The 21,473-nt window shown below is 35.6% G+C and overlaps 2 protein-coding genes across 8 annotated transcripts in view; one reads left to right on the top strand and one right to left on the bottom strand.

Moving 5' to 3' along the window:
- LOC143030346 (uncharacterized) overlaps nt 1-21,473 on the top strand; it is a 33,056-nt gene that overhangs the window by 6,260 nt on the left and 5,323 nt on the right. The window contains exons 4-9 of the mRNA XM_076193499.1: nt 6,942-7,820; nt 7,967-8,105; nt 14,040-14,075; nt 15,487-15,643; nt 16,541-16,702; nt 18,449-18,570. Coding sequence (XP_076049614.1) covers nt 6,942-7,820; nt 7,967-8,105; nt 14,040-14,075; nt 15,487-15,643; nt 16,541-16,702; nt 18,449-18,570 — 1,495 coding nt within the window. The remainder of the gene's footprint in view (nt 1-6,941; nt 7,821-7,966; nt 8,106-14,039; nt 14,076-15,486; nt 15,644-16,540; nt 16,703-18,448; nt 18,571-21,473) is intronic.
- Nucleotides 14,827-19,387, bottom strand: LOC143031486 (uncharacterized). Of its 7 annotated transcripts, XM_076195401.1 has the most exons (4): nt 18,997-19,256; nt 18,076-18,229; nt 16,812-16,855; nt 14,827-16,146 (listed from the first exon to the last, which is right to left on the bottom strand). In XM_076195401.1, exon 4 carries the CDS (start codon nt 16,075-16,077, stop codon nt 15,286-15,288), a length of 792 nt encoding a protein of 263 aa, XP_076051516.1. In that variant the 5' UTR covers nt 16,078-16,146; nt 16,812-16,855; nt 18,076-18,229; nt 18,997-19,256; the 3' UTR covers nt 14,827-15,285. The 7 variants fall into 7 exon arrangements, 6 of the variants coding, with proteins under 6 accessions (XP_076051516.1, XP_076051514.1, XP_076051513.1 ...); XM_076195399.1 differs by lacking the exons at nt 16,812-16,855; nt 18,997-19,256 and adding an exon at nt 19,263-19,387; XM_076195398.1 differs by lacking the exon at nt 16,812-16,855 and having other exon boundaries at nt 19,222-19,293.

Below are 21,473 nucleotides of genomic sequence, written 5' to 3'. Positions count from 1 at the left end.
TTAATGCGATACATTTCTCGGAAAGATTTTATCTCTAACCTCATAGCATGATGACCCACATGCAGAGAAATATTTCCTGTGCAATTTGTGTAATTCACTTTTTTTTCGCTAAAGGGTTCATATGATGACCCACTTCCCAGTTCTGTACGTGATGTGCAGTTTTCTCACGAAAACTTCTTATCAGTAATCACATAATGGCCCAGAGTAAGGAGAAAAAAAAATCCACTGTGAGCAACGAGTTGTATCTTTTTACGAGTGAATAAACTCCAAAACCATATGAAGATCAGCACAGAAAAACAAATGACAACCATTTCCGGTCTGATCTGCACAATGCAGATATTCTATTTTATTTACCTCTTTATTTATTTTTGCACGTAACAGAAGAGAGATTTTTCCAAAATAACATTAAAGAAAATCTCCCAGAAAAGGGCCAAAATTTGTGTGAGGCTTGGTACAATAGGTTGGAGAATACGAGACGGGATCCAAGGACTGATATTCCTTTCCTGAATACTCCGAGTAGGTAAATACAGGAAAAAAATCCAGTGTGACGTGTGTGATGCAGATTTCTTACTAGATGTACTCTCAATGATCATAGAGTGACACACAATAGCGATACCAGCCCTATGGTTGCAGTCTTATTCTTATATATAATAGCGTGTGATTATCATATAGACAATATTCAAGAACTAAATTTTGCGTTATTCTGTCAGTTTGATTAAAGTTTCTCTCATCATTTGAATTTAAATAGCATACATTTTTGATTAGACGTTGAAGAGGAAAACAATCAAACTGCGTTCTGTCGAAACCTAGAGAATAAGAATAAAAAGAAAAACTACAACAAAAAGAAAACATGTCAACAACAATCAATTAGTCATAGTTCCCGCGACCAGAAAATACAAAAAAGAATAGTCATCCCTTTGCAAACCATATTTTAGTCGTTTCTCTAGCCAGGTGTAAACAATGTGAAGCAACTTCTAACGAAGGTGGTTCTGCACAGAGCTGCAGGAATCTCTGAATTTGTTTATACTTTTCTGAAATTCAGAAATATCACGAAGATTGTAAACACAAACAATAACAACAACAACAACAAAGTAATTAAAGGAAAATGGTTATATGTAGGTATTCTACTCCCTATCCAAGGCAGGCTAGCATGGTTAATAAATCAATTGAGCTGCATGTATTGCGATGTAACTTCAGGTCAGTGATGAGGTCAAATGAATGACATGTTGAAGCAAAATAATTTTTGATTTACAGGGAGGAGAAGAGTATGAAGAGGTTCAAATTTTGTTTAGGGTGGATATACTTGATATATAAGAAAAAAAAAATACTTCCAAAAGAAATGTTCTAGAAGTTGATGAGTTCCAGGATAGCATCCGTGTAAGGTGTATTTTTGTTTTAAACCATACATAGTCTAACATAGTGTATTTTACCAGTAAAAACACCAGTACCAGATGTGTGACATTATTGTGTAATTTCCATGAATGTCAGGCTTCTAGAAACACATATTCTCAGGAATTAGTTGTGCAACTTTCATAAAAGAAAATACTGATAGATCAGTACATATATATTCTTTAGAGGAAATGGAATATTTTATGGTTTTGTGTGGTAAATGTTCACTTTATGTCCATGATTCATAGGGATATTAATTAGTTTTGTGGTGTAGCTTTGATTTTATAGAAAGGCATCTTCATGAGTTATTGACTACATATTTCATGCAATCAAACTTTAGGGACTTTAAGAACACACTTATGGTACAGAGTCATGTAGCATTCTTTTATAATCAGAGAGATGACATCCCACTTTTAGCTTCAGCAATCCCTCCTTTCATCTACCCTCCCTAAATCTCTCTACAACCTCTATGTTTCCCATTCTTTAGCATGATGGTGTCCCTGAATCTAGAGGCACTGGTTTATCAGTGTTAATATAAGATCAATATACAATGTATTTTACTGTCATAAGTGAGCCATGCGTGAATCATAATCCCCTCTCTTCTCCTGCCTGTCATCTTGATGAGTGTTGAGAAAACTTAGGGTTTTGGTTAGGAAACAGTATATGATCAACTCATTCATGAATGTCTAAAAATGAATTATTCTAGAAAATTTCAGCCAATAATTGTAAAGTGAAGATTTAGACTAACCTAAATGGTATTATAGTAATGTCTCCACCCACCAATGGATTCCTTATTTTCCAAATATTCCCTCAATATTAGATACAGAAAGGGAGGTCTAGATACTTCTCATATACAGCTTGTTTGTATATGAAATATATGTATGTATATATACATATATATATATATATATATATAATATATATATATGTGTGTGTGTGTGTGTGTGTGTGTGTGTGTGTATATATCAAGTAACATAGATGTCATAACACAAGAGTAAAATAAAACTTAAACCCACTCTCGGAGAAAGATAAGCTGAGATACAGAGTAAAATGTATATTTCAACCACTAACTGTCGTCCTCTTCAGCAGTTACAATTATTGGGTACATAGACAAGAACTTATATACAGAGGAGGGAGCTACAATAGGGAACTCAGTAAGCCTCAGGTCATGTGCCCTGACTAAGGTCAGATGTTTCGTCCCCTGTATATAAGTTCTTGTCTTTGTACCCAATAACTGGAACTGCTGATGAGGACCACAGTTAGTGGTTGAAATATATGGCTTACTCTGTATCTCAGCTTATCTTTCTCCGAGAGTGGGTTTAAATTATATATATATATATATATATATATAAATCACAACTAACACCACAGTCGGACGAAAGAAAAAGTTGCGTAAGCGGAACTATATATTTCGATTGCTACCTGCAATCCTCTTCAGTAGTACAAAGTGGCAGGGAGGAGGCTATCTTAAGTAGCAACCTCTTACAAAAGAAAGGGAACATGAGAAAATAAAGAACATCACTGCCCCAACCCTAGTTGACCTGAGGTTGACACGAGGTCGGGTCAGGGGGAGGGGGAGGAAGCTTGTTGACAATATTTTTGGTGATGAATAGTCCTGAAATGATGTCTGGGGTCCATTGACCCTTGGAAATATTCATCGTGGGCAGATAATCAATTAATGTTGATTCCACCATTTTCCTTCTGAACCCACACCCTGATTTATAAATGAGATCAGATTTCTCCCAGTCCATCCGGTGATTAAATTTGTTAACGTGTTGAAACACTGCTGAATTTATTTGGCCATATCTAATCGACCTTTTGTGTTCATTTAATCTTGTCCGTAGGTCTCTCCCCGTCTGGCCAATGTATGAAAGGTTACAATCTTTACATGGAAGGGAGTAAACACCTGGGATATGTTCTTCCTTCAACCTCTGGTGAACATTAACAATTTTTTTATTAATAGTATTAGGGTAGTTATGAATTAAATTTACTTTCTCTTTGGGAAGAAACTTGGACAATTGACTGATGGACTCTGAGAAGGGGATGACTAGGGGATTTTGTCTCTCTTTCTTTGACTTAGTGGAAGGGTGATTGAAAAAACTTGCTCTGGCTTGACTAAGGGCTTTATCCAGAAACCAATGAGGGTAGGCTAATTTTGTTAATTGGGACTTGATAGAAGTTAATTCGTGTTCTAAAAATTGGGGGCTACAAATCCTAAAGGCTCGGAGAAAAAGTCCCGAAGCTACACTCCTTTTAATGTGATCTGGGTGATGACTGAAGAAATGGAGGTAACTACCTGAATGAGTGTTCTTTCTAAAAACAGTAAAAGCAAGCTTATTCCCATTCTTCATGATTAAGATGTCTAAAAAGGGGATTTTGTCATCTTTTTCTCATTCCACTTTGAACTTGATGTTGGTTGTTAAATTATTAAGTTTATCTAGAAAAATATCAAAGGGACCCCAACTCTCATCCCAAAGAGTGAAAATATCAACGTATCTGAACCAAATCATACCTGGGGGTTTAATTGTTGGAAGAAGAACACTCTCAAAGTATTCCATGTAAAGATTAGCCAGAACAGGAGAAAGATTCGAACCCATGCTACAACCAAACTTTTGCCTGAAAAACCGATTTTGAAAGGAAAAGACATTAGATGACACGCAGGTGCGTACAAGAGCAATGATTTTGGAAACCGGAAGGGGGAATTTGTCTTGGAATGGTTGTAGCTTAGTTTCTAGAAAGGACAAAACATCATCAACACAAATGTTTGTAAATAATGAGACAATATCAAGACTTAATAAGCGACGGCCTACTATGTTAATCTCCTTTATTTTCTGGATGAAAGCTTCTGAATGTTTCAAATGAGAATTGGAAAATTTGCCCACAAATGGTGATAATAAACCCGCAAGCCATTTAGAGAGTTTGCTGGAACAACAGGGGTTCTTGTTCCAGCAAACTCTCTAAATGGCTTGCGGGTTTATTATCACCATTTGTGGGCAAATTTTCCAATTCTCATTTAAAACATTCAGAAGATTTCATCCAGAAAATAAAGGACATCAACATAGAAGGCCGTCGCTTATTAAGTCTAGATATTGTCAAATTATTAACGAACATTTGTGTTGATGATGTTTTGTCCTTTCTAGAAACTAAGCTACAACCATTCCAAGACAAATTCCCCCTTCCGGTTTCCAAAATCATTGCTCTTGTACGCACCTGCGTGTCATCTAATGTCTTTTCCTTTCAAAATCGGTTTTTCAGGCAAAAGTTTGGTTGTAGCATGGGTTCGAATCTTTCTCCTGTTCTGGCTAATCTTTACATGGAATACTTTGAGAGTGTTCTTCTTCCAACAATTAAACCCCCAGGTATGATTTGGTTCAGATACGTTGATATTTTCACTCTTTGGGATGAGAGTTGGGGTCCCTTTGATATTTTTCTAGATAAACTTAATAATTTAACAACCAACATCAAGTTCAAAGTGGAATGAGAAAAAGATGACAAAATCCCCTTTTTAGACATCTTAATCATGAAGAATGGGAATAAGCTTGCTTTTACTGTTTTTAGAAAGAACACTCATTCAGGTAGTTACCTCCATTTCTTCAGTCATCACCCAGATCACATTAAAAGGAGTGTAGCTTCGGGACTTTTTCTCCGAGCCTTTAGGATTTGTAGCCCCCAATTTTTAGAACACGAATTAACTTCTATCAAGTCCCAATTAACAAAATTAGCCTACCCTCATTGGTTTCTGGATAAAGCCCTTAGTCAAGCCAGAGCAAGTTTTTTCAATCACCCTTCCACTAAGTCAAAGAAAGAGAGACAAAATCCCCTAGTCATCCCCTTCTCAGAGTCCATCAGTCAATTGTCCAAGTTTCTTCCCAAAGAGAAAGTAAATTTAATTCATAACTACCCTAATACTATTAATAAAAAAACTGTTAATGTTCACCAGAGGTTGAAGGAAGAACATATCCCAGATGTTTACTCCCTTCCATGTAAAGATTGTAACCTTTCATACATTGGCCAGACGGGGAGAGACCTACGGACAAGATTAAATGAACACAAAAGGTCGATTAGATATGGCCAAATAAATTCAGCAGTGTTTCGACACGTTAACAAATTTAATCACCGGATGGACTGGGAGAAATCTGATCTCATTTATAAATCAGGGTGTGGGTTCAGAAGGAAAATGGTGGAATCAACATTAATTGATTATCTGCCCACGATGAATATTTCCAAGGGTCAATGGACCCCAGACATCATTTCAGGACTATTCATCACCAAAAATATTGTCAACAAGCTTCCTCCCCCTCCCCCTGACCCGACCTCGTGTCAACCTCAGGTCAACTAGGGTTGGGGCAGTGATGTTCTTTATTTTCTCATGTTCCCTTTCTTTTGTAAGAGGTTGCTACTTAAGATAGCCTCCTCCCTGCCACTTTGTACTACTGAAGAGGATTGCAGGTAGCAATCGAAATATATAGTTCCGCTTACGCAACTTTTTCTTTCGTCCGACTGTGGTGTTAGTTGTGATTTATATATATATATATATATATATATATATATATATATATATATATATATATATATATATATATATATATATATATATATATATCATAGAAGTAAATATTGATATATCCAAGAAGAAAACCATACCAAGGAGAAATATGTTGCTGAATATCACACCATCACCACTTATCCTGAATGCAAACTTCAATGGTGCAGAGCTATCATGAACACCATATCCTGTACATTTGTGATCCATGGCTTGATTGAATTTTTGCCACTTGTAAGATATCTTAGTGGAAGAACAATTTGTTCAGTGCTGATTGGTCATGATGTGTGTGGAATACAAGTTCATTGATTGCTTCAATTTTCATGCAATAATGATAGTAATAATGATGATAATGATGATATTAATAGTAGTAGTTGTAGTAGTAATAGTAAAAATAATTGAAACGATTATTGCTTTGAGATTTACTGACTTGAATCATGCAGCCCAACAGTGCCTGGTAACATTCCTCAGGCCTTCCCATAGATCTCTCTGGGAAGAAATATTAGACTATAGGCTTTGTTGCATTAGTGTAGAACTATTTTTTTGTAGTTGATTTATGATAGTAGGAGGAGGGAACATTTACCAGTTACCAGCTCTCCTTATGTGAAAAGGTGGAAGAAATTTAATTGAAGTTGATAGAGGTGGAATTATAATGTTTGTAAAGGGGTGATTTAAGGAAGGCAGTAGAAAGGATGGATGATTGATCATTTTCATTTTATTTATTTTTATTATCTTGAAGATTAGTCTCAGCCATAAAAGAATGTTACATGAGTGGTCTATAGGGATGTCGACATAAGATTGAGTAAAGGCAGTAAATACACAATACAGGATGTATTCTAGAGTACCCTTGAGTGATTTTTTTTAATCTGTGTACAGATTGTCTCAAAGTAGACTTCCTCCTAAACAAAACATAGTACAATAACATGTTCTCACAAAGTTGGATCTTAATTTGATTATTACAAGATCACCTGTTTTTTGCTTATTTGGCAGGGAGAGGATAACCATGAAGGTTTTATTGGAAGAGGTACTTACAGATATATAATCAACAGATGAAGAAAAGAAATGGCATTGGTGTGAGACAGTTGTTGCTTTCTCACAAGAATAATCTCAGATACCACATGATGACCACCTCAGGAGAGAGAATTTTTCAGTGTGACCAATGCAGTGCATGTTTTTCAAGAGAAAATATTCTACAGAAACATTTGATGGTCCACACAGAAGAAAAACCTTTCCAATCTGACCTATGCGATGGAACTTTTTCACAAAAGCATCATCTAAAAATTCATATGGTGACCCACACGAGAGAGAAGCCGTTTCAGTGTGACATGTGTGATGCATCTTTTTCAAGAAGGGGTCATCTCAGCACTCATATTATGACCCATACGGGAGAAAAGCCTTTCAGGTGTAACACATGCAGTGCATCTTTCTCACGGAAGGGTACTCTCAGCAATCACATGATGACCCACACAGGAGAGAAACCTTTCCAATGTGACCTATGTGTTGCAGCTTTCTCTCGAAAGGATGCAGTTAAAAGGCACATGATGACCCACACAGGAGAAAAACCATTCCTTTGTGACCTGTGCAATGCAGCTTTCTCACAAAAGGGTCATCACAAAATTCATATGATGGTACATACAGGAGATAAACCTTACCATTGTGAAATATGTGAATCATCTTTTGCACAGAAAGGTCACCTCAAAATTCATATGTTGACCCACACAGGAGATAAACCTTTCCAATGTCATGTGTGTGATGCAGCTTTCTCGCGAAAGGGTACTCTTAATAATCACTTGATGATTCACACTGGAGAAAAACCTTTTCAATGTGACTTATGTGTTGCAACTTTTTCACGAAAGAGTGATGTCAAAAAACATAGGATGACCCACACTTGAAGGGGTGGGGGAAATCCTTGTGACCTGTTTGATGCAGATTCCTCATGAAAGAACTGTCTCAGTATCTATGGGATGATCTACACAAGAAACCTTTCCAATGTGATATATGTGAAGCATTTCTTTCACATAAGTGTTATCACAGATCTCTTAATGTGGCCCACATCAGAGTGAAACTTTTCCATTGTAATATATGTGAAACATCTTTTTCACAAAATTGTGATCTCAGAACTCATATGATGTTCTATACTGAAGATAAACCTTTCCAGTGTGATGTATGCAATGTAGCTTTCTTTAGCTAGGGTAATCTCAATCAGCATATGATGATCCACATTTTAGAGAAATCTGTGCAGTTGTGACCTGTGTTACAGTGTTCTCATGAAAGAGTGATGTCAAAAGGTATGTGATGATCTACTCAAGGTAAAACCTGCACAATTTTTGTAGAATTTATCAAAATTCATATGACCCACACAGGGAAGACATATATATATATATATATATATATATATATATATATATATATATATATATATATATATATATATATATATATATATATATATTTTTTGTGATCTGTGAGACACACTTTTTACACAAATGAGTAAAACCAAAAACCATGTGATGACCACACAGGAGAAACACCTTTCCAGTGGAACCTGTATGATGCAGCGTTCTCCCAAAAGGACCTCAAATTCCTTATGATATTCCACGTAGAAAAAAAAGTAATAATACTCTTTTGAGAAGTATGTGATGCAGCTTTCTCATAAAAGAATCATCTTGAAATATACGCCATAGACACTGGGTTTGCAAGTATTATATAACTCAATTTTTGTAATTCACTAGTTCTGTGTGAAACCCTAAATTCCTCAATTTATGCCATTTGCCTTAGTTGCTCAACTTTTGTGGGGTTGCTGCACATTTTTTGTATCAACATTCATTTTCATGGTGTCATGTTTGAGGACACTAGGTCTATATGCCTCATGCTAGGTGCTCATGCTCTCATGAATTTTATATGATTTAAAATTCTCTAATATTATGATACCAATGCTATGTTTGGAGCTATGGCAGGTTGCCACTGTAGAGGAAAGAAACTACCACTGTGTTTGAAGGAGAACAGGGACAAAGTAAGAGATATTAAACATAAGTGTATAAGGTGGAGCTTTGGATAAGCTTCATTGGGATGGTGCCTATGGCAGTGGCAAAATTATATGGAATTAGTAAATCAGCCATGAGGAGCATCAGGAAGTTCAAACCAGTAAGGCATTACCTGAAAGATGTATGCAGTAATTCCATAACTACAGTAATGAGACAAAAGTAATTTTGGAGCATAGTGTTTTATAGTACCTTCAGTTTTCATGTCTTAACATTCTTTAAACTATATTTCAAATTGTGTGATAATTAAAAAAAAAAAGTTCCTTGTTTAAAGTAAGACTGATGGGAGGAAAAAAAGGGTAACCTACATGAGTGTTAGTATGATCACAGTACATAACATAAACATGTGAGCTCCACAGTTCCCTAGTTACATATATGATATCTAGAACCAAGCATGCTCTGAACTCACAAACTCACACTAATGATTTACAAAAGAGGGAAATAATTCCAATATGTCCTATGCAATGCAGATTTCTTGTGGAAGTCATCTCCATGTTCATACAAGTGACCTTTCCAGCGTAACCTGTAATACAAATTTCTTATGAAAGATTACTCAAAAAGTATGCAATGAGGCACACAGGAGAGAAGCCTTTCCCAAATAAATAAAAATAGCTTTAAAATATTGTAAATATTAAATGCTGACCTCTATGATCAACTAAATGCTTAAAACTCTGGGAAAGTTAGAGGGCTTTCATAAAACAATGTGTCAAGGGGCCTTACCTTGGCCCTGGGTTAGCACATTATGGTAACTGTTTTAGTCAGTCTTAGAGATGTCAAATTATATGTCAAATGCTTTTTTTCCAGTCATAATCAGAATCTTATCTCTAACCCCTTCGTTATTATTAGTCTTAGAGAAATAAGGTGCTGTGCCCAGTATAAATTTTTTTGTTCACTTGAGGTTAGTTACATTGGAACATTTAATATTTTTAACCTTTTCAGTAAGGTCTTTCGCTCAGTTAAATAAAGTTGTCTAGCACAGTCCAGCATTGTAACATTTAATATCTTTAACCTTTTCAGTAAGGTCTTTCTCTCAGTTAAATAAAATTGTTTAGCACAGTCCAGCATGAAATCTGTAAAGTGAATAATCATTGAGAAATGATCAATTGAGGAAGCCTGCACTTCATTAGCATAGGGTTTACTCTCAGTTGAATTAAATTTCTTCTGTGAAAGCCAGATTAAAATCTGTAAAATATATCATCATAGCAAATATATTGATACTAATTTGTATGCTGTGTATAACACAAATTTATAAGAGTACTTATATTTCAAATATGCTTGAGTGTCATTGGCAAGTGCAGTAATAGGTATGTCAAATAATGCACTTATGTAGAAATTATAGAGGGGCCAGTATAATTTCTATATGGCAATGATTTTACACAACTGGTGGAGATGATGTTCAAGTTTTTCTTTAAAATTATGCATGTTTTAGTGCACTTGAATATATGACATTGGTTTACCATGTTTATCATGCACAGATGTAAAAGTAAATTTTCTAATGTTTTAAAGGGTAAGTATATGAGACTGACTGTTACATAGGCATTACTTGTGAGGGGCTGAAATATATACTTATATTATCTGAGAACTGGGTTGGATTTGATTGTGTTTTGAACAACATAGGTCAGTATTTGTATCCAACAGCTACTACCTGAATATTAGTCGTCCAAGAGGTGTGAGTATGTAGGGCAAAGGACCCATGGTCATAGCTAATTACCATCTTATGTTATTTGACCTTGGATATATGCTTGAATACAAAATATCATTGTAATAGTGGAAGACTAGTTGATCACTAAGCAAATAAAAGAAATAAAACATGGAAATGTTGTATGCTTCTACACAATAATATTAATATCTCACAGCTCATTCAGAAATATTAGATCCATGTCTCTGTAATGAATATTATCCTTGCTCCTTTATTTTGTACCCATTACATCAAATAAACAAGCTTAATATCATAGTTGTATGTGTGTGTGTATGTATATTATATATGTATATACATTGTCTTAGATTATGTCTTGGGCTCCTGATTAACAACTTTTCTCTGCTAGATAAGAGATCAGAGCTTGTATATGGTTCAATCAATGGATAATGCTGTGATCATACAGACACACACACAAACTCCTGTCCATCAATGTTTGAGTACCAGCTTGCAGTGCAATTATGCTGTCATTTTCAGCGCTGTGTGAGACTTGAACTTGGATTACTGAATTAGTGGTTGAGTGCAGTGCCACCATACCATCAATCTGTATTTACCTAATTGTAGTATACAGGGAAGGAACAATGTTCATGGGGTCCTGTAGGTATTTACCTAGTATCTTACAGGAAGGAGAGCTATGCTTGTGGCGTCCCACCTTTGTATCTTGCAAGGTCTAGTTTGCTCTTAATTTCGTGTATGGTTTTTGCACACACTATTGTTTCATCCAACTTGTTCCAAGTGTCCATCACTCTGTGTGGAAAACTGGTGTTTTTTTCAGATCCCTTCTATAACTATCCTTTTTGAGTTTCTTTCCATGTCCTCTTGTGTTTCTTGTCCCAATTTAGTAAGTCCTCTCTATCAAGTATTTCTGTGCCTTTCATGATTCTACAGATGGTCAGTAGGTCGCCTGTCTCTCTTCTTTGTTCCAAAGTCAGTAACTTTAAATTAGCCAGTCTCTCTTCATATGACAAGTTTGAAAGTGCTGGATCCATTTTCATGGTTGCTCTCTGTATTCTTTCGAATTTCTTTACATTCTTTTTGGTACTGGGTGACCATAATGTCGCAGCATACTCTAATCTAGGCCTTATTAATGAGACTAATATATATATATTTTTTTTTATAATTTCTTCATCCAAATAGCTAAACACCATTTTTATTGATCTAAGCAAGTTATTTGATTCTCTGACAATTTTGTTTATTTGTATATCAGAGGACAAGTCATTTGAGATAATTACCCCCAAGTTTTTTCAGATCCCACTTTCTTTAACTCCTTAGTTCCAATTGTATATTGCTCTGATATTCTTGATTTACTTTTACCAAATATATACATATATGTGTATATATTTATAAGATATTACTCTGACATTAAAGGTTTTACAAAGGCAGAGCATGCTAACAGGAGACCTTTAGGTCCATAACTAGGTCAGCTATGGAAAAAAAAAGAATAATAATAAATAAAAAGAGATAGATATTATAATAATATAAATAACAGTAAATAAAATAAATGCATAGGTATAGTTAAATAATAAACAAATGGGTAAACAGTAGATAATAATGAATTAACAGATAACTAATAATAAATGAAAAGCAAATAATAGACAATAACAAATAATGTAAAATAAGTGGCAGTCATTACAACATCTTGCTTAGGTGTTTATCTAAATGAATCTTAAAGCTTCAAACTGAACTACATTACACTGCCTCTGCAGGAAGTTTATTCCATTCATTAACTACATGGTTGGTGAAGTTGTTTCTACCCACTTCCAGATTAAATCTATTTCCTGACAGTTTGAGACCATTATTTCTTGTCAGATTCTCAGTGTGAAAAATATGTCACTTTTGATGTTATCAATTCCCTTTAGGGTCTTAAAGACCTGTATCAAGTCACCTCTGAGTCTACACATTTTTAGGGAAAACCAATTCATATGTTTTAGTCGATTTTCATATAATTTATTTTTGATATTTGGAATCAGTTTTGTGGCTTGCCATTGTACTTTTTCCAATCTATTAATGACTTTAATGAGATTTAGTGACCATACAGAAACAGTATATTTCAAATGTGGATTAACTAATGATTAATATTGCATCTACCTGTCCTTGGTCCATTTTATTTGGTAGATGGAGATATAGAATCAAGAAATCAATCATACAGACAAGGCACATGCAATTTTGGGAAAACAAATTTCACATGTTTGAGGAAACTGTTTTAGAGAGACTGTAAGGTATTTAAGAATACAATAGAAATAGAGAAGAAAAGAAAATTTTGCTAAACTTCTACAACTCATTATGAATGAATTAGTGGGGGAAATCAGTCACATAAAAGATGGGTTAAACAACAAATGCAAGGCAACTAAGAGATGTACTTTGGGGGAAAATGGAGAAGTCAGAGGCAATAAAGCAAAGGAAGTATATAGAGCTAGAAAATGAATATACAAAACTCAGAAGGGGAAGGAAAGAACTTAGAGAAAGTAGTGATAAGCACAAAGTAAAGAGGTTATCTGTCTACTACTTGGATTTGTGGTACTGTCTCTGTAAAGGGGTCAAGCATTTAAGTCCCCTTACTACAAGGTGAAAGGGTACTGTGAGGAGATCAGATGGTGTTTAAGTGATATCTTCTGATGGAGAGAACAGATGGTAAGTCAGTAATGTAGGAAGAGTTTGGCTGTAATGGAGCCTGAGTGGTAATAATGAGATACCTGGACATGCTAGGATTGTTCTTCCTCCTTTGGTTTGAGAGAAAAGATGGAAGGACAGAAAAAAAAAGTTATAACCTCTTAAATGGGGAGGTGCACATGGACCTATTTGTGCTTCTTGTAGGTAGGTGAAGTTGGTTCAGATTCCTGAAGGATTTTTTTTTTTTTTTTTCAGTTTTAGTGCTTGATAGTTCCAGTGTAGGATTGGGTGCATTAAAGGAGGGTGATGGAGGAGGGGTGGTTGCTACTGTCAGGTGTGTCTCAATTGATGGGTTGCATTTTGAGAGGAGAGGGATACTATTATTGGGGTTGCTTGATTGTTCTTGGTAAGGGGGTGGTTGAGGGAGGTAGATATGTCCATATTCTAAAGGCCATATTTTTTATGGGTTGGGGATTAGAGATTCAGAATTTTGAGACTGACCAGTTATTATTCATTACATTTAAGTCTGGGGGCATTGAGCAGTCTAAGAAACCAGGGTGACCGCATGTCACAGGGCCATGCAGGGTTGATGTAAGGATGGGATGGATCTTGGCTTAATTTTCATATTTTGAGGCAATGTAAGCTCCAGTGGGAAGGGAGGGTAGAGGTGAAATGTTTGGAATGAGGCCACTTTAGTGGTACCTTCAAGGTGGAGATACAGATGTGATACTTATGACATTGTATGCTCATTTTATTTCAGCTGGGGAGCTGTGTCTCTTCCTTGGGTGCCAAGAAGGTATTGCGGATGGAGTAAATGGGGGTAGAGCTGGGTGGGAGGATGCAATGGACTAGTATGTTTTGATTGACAACATATTGGAAATGGGCAGAGGGAATTGACTGGATGGAATCAGGTTTTGAGATAGTGTTTGTGGTCTTGTTTACTAAAACTGCTAGGTTGGAAACATCAGAACAGGGGAGGGGGGTGTCACACCAGCTGGTGGACTACAGTGGTTTGCATGTGATTCCAGGTTCAGCCATCTTGGTTCTCACTTGGATTCCAGCATCTCAGTAGCTTAAATGTTTTGAGCTTTGAAAGCAGAGGAATTTATATTTAAAGAAATGCACTATGCGATATGATGATGCTGCATGGTCATGACCATAGTTTGCACTTTGATAAAGTTTGTGCATGGGGAACCATGTGCTGGGGCCAAACTACTTGTTAATTGGTGACACCACTGTTTGGCATGTCCAAAGCATTATCAATTACAACAGTGAAAAATATACGAGAGGGTCCAGGGACAACTACTAGACACTGTAAGGTTGCAGATTTCAACTTTGTGAAACTCAGGGCAACAACTACTTTTATTTACAGGTGTTTCTTGTTTGACAACTTGCAGTCCCACATGCCAGGTTGTGTTTGTATTCATGTGTATTTGTGTCAAAGTATTCAGTCTTTTCACTTTAGATACAACTTGTAAGCTCGTCACCTAGCTGTCAAAATATAGCACATCACCTTCATGATAATATATACTAAAGTTTCAAGTGTGACGTAAACTAAAACAAAATGCCCTTAGTATCTTTTATATACATAAGATTTTAATACACAGTAACATTTAGTAATATGGAATTTTTTCATCTGTACTGTACAGTGTTATGCTTGGGTATTATTATTATTATTTTCTTTATATTTCAATACAGTGCAATGAATCAAGTATATAATCACTATGAGTGTTCACTTAAAAAAATCAGTTGAAATGAAAGGAGAAATGTTAGTAAACATTGTAGTTAATATGTATATATATTGCTTTTAAATTGTTGTCATTATTCCTCTATTCAGATACCTATCAAGCTTATCATAACATTTCAGACAGGTCCCTCAATTGGTTAAAATGCAAAATTCATTATATAATGCAACATACAATGTTAAAATCTTTAAAAATCTTGTTTGGGCACTTACAAACCTTGAGACTGTAATTTTGTAGGAAAGGGGCAAAACATAACTCACACTACAACGGTTTTTCTTCAGCATGGATCCTCCTCATGTGTCGATTGAGAGCACTTTTTAATGAGAAAGCCGTAGCACACTGACTACATTGAAAAGCTTTTTCTCCAGTGTGGGTTATCATGTGTTGATCTAGATTACCTTTTCGTGAGAAAGTAGAATTACAGTGTTTACAATGAAATGGTTTCTCTCCTGTGTGAATCAGCAAGTGACGACTAAGTACGCCTTTCTGGGTGAAAGCCGCATCACACAGGTTGCATTGGTACGGTTTTTCTCCAGTGTGGATCCTCATATGATTCGTAAGACTTCCCTTTTCTTTGAAAGCAGTATCGCACAGCTCACACTGAAAAGGCTTCTCTCCAGTATGAACCCTCATATGCTTAATAAGATTACCGTTTTCTGTGAATGCGGCATCACATAATCTACACTGGAAAGGTTTCTCGCCGTTGTGGATTTTCATATGCTTACTAAGATGACCTTTTTGTAAAAAACCAGCATCACATAGTTCACAATGGAAAGGGTGCCCTTCAGTGTGGATCCTCTTATGACGAGCAAGATTACGTTTTTGCGAGAAGGCAGAATTACACAACTCGCAATGGAAAACTTTCTTTCCTATGTGTTTCACTATATGGTCATTAAGGTAGTCTTTGCGTGAGAAGGCATCGCCACATAGTTCGCAGGGGAAAGGCTTCTCTCCGGTGTGGATCCTTCTGTGCTGGTTGAGACTATTCTTCTTCGTAAAAGTAGCATCACACTGCTCACATTGGAAAGGTTTTTCTACAGGGTGCGTCATCATACGAGTGACTACTTACGTCCAACATATGCTAAGAGTAGCTCTTCCAATAAAAGTTTGGTAATCCTTGCCCTGACAAAAGAAATAGAAACTCATTATTTTTTCCATACAAATAGTAGTTAACATTCAGTGGACATATAGGGTGTCCACAAAGTTATTGTATCATGGAAAAGGATTAAATGAAGTTTTAATAAAAATAATACCTTAAGTATGATATTCTAGACAGTGGGCCAGATTCTATGGAAGATTATCTAATAAGCACAGAAATTTTCCAAATACTGAAGTGATGCACAAAATGTATGTGCAGTTATCCTGTCTTATTGGAACTGGCCTTCAATATCACTCATTAACCTGGTCTATGGATGTTTCCAGAATGTGAGTGCAGTACCATTCTGCAGTGAGGCACATCAAATTCAGAGCTAATCATGTAGTAGAAGAATTTCCTTCAATTTGTGTGGGGTTTTAGTGCTCCATAGACAACTGTTCAGGCTGTCCATATACCTAGAAAGAACTGCTGCCTCAAACTTTACTGACTGGAAACCTACAGCCCTACATCAGCTGGCAACAGTCCTCGGGTCCTCCCACAGATATCTCAGGAAAGAAACTTTGGATTGTTCTCTGTACTGTGGTACTGTATCTACTTAATTGTAGTGTACTGGAAAAGAACAACACTCATAGGGCCTTGTATCTTATTCTCTAATTATCATACCTAGCATCGAATTCATGCATGGTCCTACCTTGGGCTATATCTCCTCTTGCTCTAATTATCATGTGCCACTGACTGAAAGAAGTATAAGGGGAGCGATCACTGGTTATCAACCCTCTTTGTATGAAAATGTGTAGAAAATACAGTTGAAGTTCACAGAGACCCTGGGCCAAGTCCAGAGACTGAGTGTCAGCCTCTCAGGGTTGCATCTTGTGATGGAGATGATGAATGGGTTTGATAGGTTTTGAAAATGGGTAGCTCTGTCTATTTTGCAGGACCACCACAAACAGGCACCTTTTATTGACCTCTCTAGAAATGAATGCAAAGAGAAGATTCTATGAAAGAGTAATTATGTCCATGGGATTACATGGAGCTATTGATGGTTGAACGAGGCAAAAAGGAAAACCCTAAATGTGTTTTAAGATAAAAATTTATAAGAGCTATGAAGGTGGTTACAAGGCCAGGAAATGTGAGGACTGAAAGTTGGAAAGAGTGCTTGAATGCTTTGAGTACATGAATAGAATGAAGAAAGGCTAGCAGTATTAAGGAAAGAGAAAGTAAATGGACGGAACTTGAGGGGCAGTCCAAGAATGAGGTGGATGAACAGGGTAAAGGGGGCAATAGTTAAAAGAGAATTGTCTGTGAAGTGGTGATAGGGCAAAAGATTACTGTGAGTGTAGAATAGTTGTATGTAGATGGAAAAATGATGCAGCCCTTGTGAACAAATTAGTTTTTAGAGGATAAACTTATTAGCCTTTAACAACTCTTATTCCTTCCAAAATGTCTCTTACACAGGAAATACATAGATGGTAATCTTACTGAGCTCAACCCCAGGCCTATGAAAAAAATGAATTGATGTCTGATAATTTAAAAATATAATGAAAATTATATACTATCAAAATAACATTAAAGGGAATCAGTTATACCTGAATATTTGTCAGTAAAGTAGAAAATATGGTGGTAAAAATTATCTTTAAAAAGATAGGCAGAACCCAAAAGCTAAAAGTTCCCAAACCTAACCTCATCCATATCAATGGAAATATCAATGGCTTTATATGAAGATATAGAAAGAGTTCTTAATTCTTGAAATGATCAATGCACTACTTTCATAGTTATGTTCATCGTAACCCCAAGTGGGCCTGTTGTAATCACTTTAAAATCTTAAGGTACTGAGCTGTGGAGAAAAAATAAATAAAACACCCTACCTTAAACAAAAATATTCCAATACAACTAACTTTCTTGAATACAAAACATAATCACCTCAAGTTATATCAGAAAAAGTGAATTTGACATACCTAGACTTTTCAATAGTTTTAGTAATGCCACACCAATCAATACATATTTGGATTTTGGGATAAGCTTTGGGTCTCTTGTTGGAGACCTACAGTTCCTAGCAATCCAGCCATGGCCATTGACTTGGCCCACAGATCACTCAGGGAAGATACTTATCTGAAATAAATGTGTACTGGGCAGTTAAGATAGCACATTCTTCCTCAACTGCATGGTGAGTGTTAAGCATACAAAATCTGGTTGTAATATAACTTAGTCCCATCCACAATCCCCACCTCTCCCAGTGCTACACATAGCATCTATTTATCATCACCACATGTTCAAATTACCTTATTTTGAATATACAGGAAGTTATTGATAACATTTTGTTGTGTTTAGCATGGGAGGGATGGGGAAGCAAACTGAGTCTGTTCCTCTATGATGTACCTGTTGAGGGTTCATCTAATTTCTTAGTGTATATGGAGTGGCTGGAAGATGGTGGATCTAGACTTAGCTACCAGGTTAGGTTAACTGACATTCTCCAGACACATGAGCCAAGCTCTTCAACTAATCTACTAAACAGTCTAGTTACACAAGGCTAGGTTCATTACTGGCTTCATTAATTGGGAATGATGCAAAGCTGCCATATGAAATCAGCTTTCATACTATGTTATATTTTTAGCTACAAGTTCCATATATATATTTTTTTCATCCAGCCTCTGGTGCCCCAATTGATATATAGAATGGCCATAACTCAAAATGAGTGGTGAGTGACATCTATATTTGAGCATGGAAATAATGGCATTACTCACACAATACAGCGGTAGTCTAACAAGCAGAATTTCTACATATTAAACATTGAATGTATTGATAACTGATTAATATATGAAATTATGGATTTGGATTAACTACTCCTCAACTTCTATGATATTATGTTATCGACTTACTGGTCGATCATTCTCTTGGGCTGATTTCTTACTGCCTCAAGTAAGACATGAGATACCTTTTCGATATTTCGTTTGGCGATTATGCTTCACAGTATAACAGACCCAGCATTCGCTTTCTGAAGAGTTGTGGCAAATACTTCTTCCCACATCTTTTATGACGTAAGTAGTTACCCTGGGTATTTATAAATTCTGTGGCCCCCTTGCACTTTAAAAACTCCAAAGTACCTGCAGGTTTCTAAATTATGAACTACTTCCTTGTTCATTACCGTTTTGTTTATATTCGACTAAGTGAATCATATTTCAGGGGTAACTATTTTTTTCTGGTCATCCTCGTTGTCTATATATGTATTCTACAACAAATAGTAGGATGTACGTTTTGGTCAGTAAACTGTTTTTCATGGAAATTAAAAGTTTCCCTGTCGAATCCATTAGGAATCTCACAGACACCGAGAGGTTGGTTTACATTTAATCGAGATGAAAAAGGCTTACATTCAATATGAAATATAATGATAGAAGGTTTTTATATCACATCACTTCAGGGTTGCCCACACAATTTAATTAAAATTTGTTGACGAAAGGGGTATCAGCCTGGGTGTGGATTAGAATGAAATATACCTTCGTATGGAAGATTTAACTTTCAAATATCTCAACAGTTTAAAAGTACACTAAATAAAATTACAATGACCCGCAGTGCCAATGTGAGTTTCAGGTTAATTCGGATACACTGTGATTTTCTTTTTATATTACTATACATAGCAAGACACCTGTTTAGCATTGCTGGTAACCTTGTTGGTTTATACATTTCATAGCTGCCTCCCGGTAATATTTGGGAAATGCAGTCCGTGTTGGGAATGGCAGTTTAGATTACAGTTGTTTCATATATAATTAGTTTTTCGTTTGTCTTGCTGCACGTGAATAAAGCTGCCCCGCACATTTTGTGAATATTCACAGATTATGAATATTCACAAAATGTGCAAAACTAATAATGAATTCATAACTGGACTCACAGATAACGAATCCACTAGACATGCACACATTATGAAGATTCATAAAATGTCGATAGTTTCATTCGCTTTAGACTAGCGACTAAAATAATGAATTCGCAACAACTCTTTGACGCTGCGATAAAATTAAACATGTTCAACTTTACCGCTCGCGCCTATCGTTTCAAAAGCGAACAATGAAGCTAGCGTCTAGTGTCAAAATAGCGCCGTGTAAACAGGCCTATTGGTTAGGCTAGGTCATGAATTCATTATTGGTGCTGCACGTTTTGTGAATATTCATAATTTGCATTAAAAAATGCGTGACATCCAGGTCGACATTGTTCTGGAAGTCAATAGGTGTTTTTATACAACAAAACCCTGCAAGTCCTAGGAATGATAAATCGTATAAATCCTGTTAGTGCAAGTCTCGATTTTTCTTTGCTGCCACCAAGTGACTTCATCTTGTCGACATAAACATCACAACCAGCAATTGGGTTAAATTATATATATATATATATATATATATATATATATATATATATATATATACATATATTCTGAACGGGAGTTCAGATAGATTCCATGTTCATTTTTATTGTCAGCAATATTTGTTTAACTGGAGGGAATTTTCTGTGTAATGAAATTTTATTTGAGAAAACAAAGCTATGTAAATAAAAAAAAACGTATGTTGCACGAAAATTATATTTGATGCCATGCCATCACAGTATACAATTGTGGATTTATGTTATCCTTATCTATCGTCAATTACTTTCACGCGCCTTGATGCACTTTGCTTTGAATGGCCATGTTTTGTTTTAATTGGTATGTTAGGCGATGATAAACTTCCAATTTTAAAAAGTTCTCCTACTATTTGAATGCAATGCAATGGGCAAGATGCTACTAATCACGCAATTTCTACAGTAGTAAGGAATATTGATTATTTATTTGTCATTACCTATATCTGCTAAGAGCACAATTAACCACTAACCAGTTACTTTTTTCTTGTCATTTTCTTAATTCTAACTAACGTACCTGAAATATTTTAAATATTGAGTATTTTGTGATTTACATTTTTCTTGTACATGACAATACAAGGTGAATAAGTAACGAGGTAAAATTATGGGCCTTCTATATGTCAGGCTGTCTTCAGAATTGGGACCCTGAATACATAGGGTAACCCGGGAAAATAATAGTTTTTGTAAATGTTGTAGACATTCCCAAGTGCTTATAAGGGAATACGTAAATATTTTTTACTCGTTTGATTATTAATAAATTATATTGAATAAATATACTACATAAATAAGTAAAAAAGGTTAATCACCTATTTTGCCGCGAATTATTGATTATATACATATTTCCCATTGAAAATGGTGTCTACTGATGTTGAACAAAACAATAATTGATCTAATAACTAAATATACATAATTAATCCGAACATAATCTATTGATAACAATGGTTTTATAGGTTCTGGGGAATTTAATGAACAATTTAGG

The sequence above is a fragment of the Oratosquilla oratoria genome, chromosome 12 (assembly GCF_046742065.1).
Source record: "Oratosquilla oratoria isolate Oo_2021 chromosome 12, ASM4674206v1, whole genome shotgun sequence".
Classification (NCBI taxonomy): Eukaryota; Metazoa; Arthropoda; class Malacostraca; order Stomatopoda; family Squillidae; genus Oratosquilla; species Oratosquilla oratoria.
Note: the sequence above shows the minus strand (reverse complement) of the source record. Positions and strands in the feature narration are given on the sequence as shown.

What these genes read in the sequence shown, in the direction of transcription:
- LOC143031486 (XM_076195399.1), bottom strand. Translation starts at nt 16,077, where the DNA reads ATGATGACGCACCCTGTAGAAAAACCTTTCCAATGTGAGCAGTGTGAT.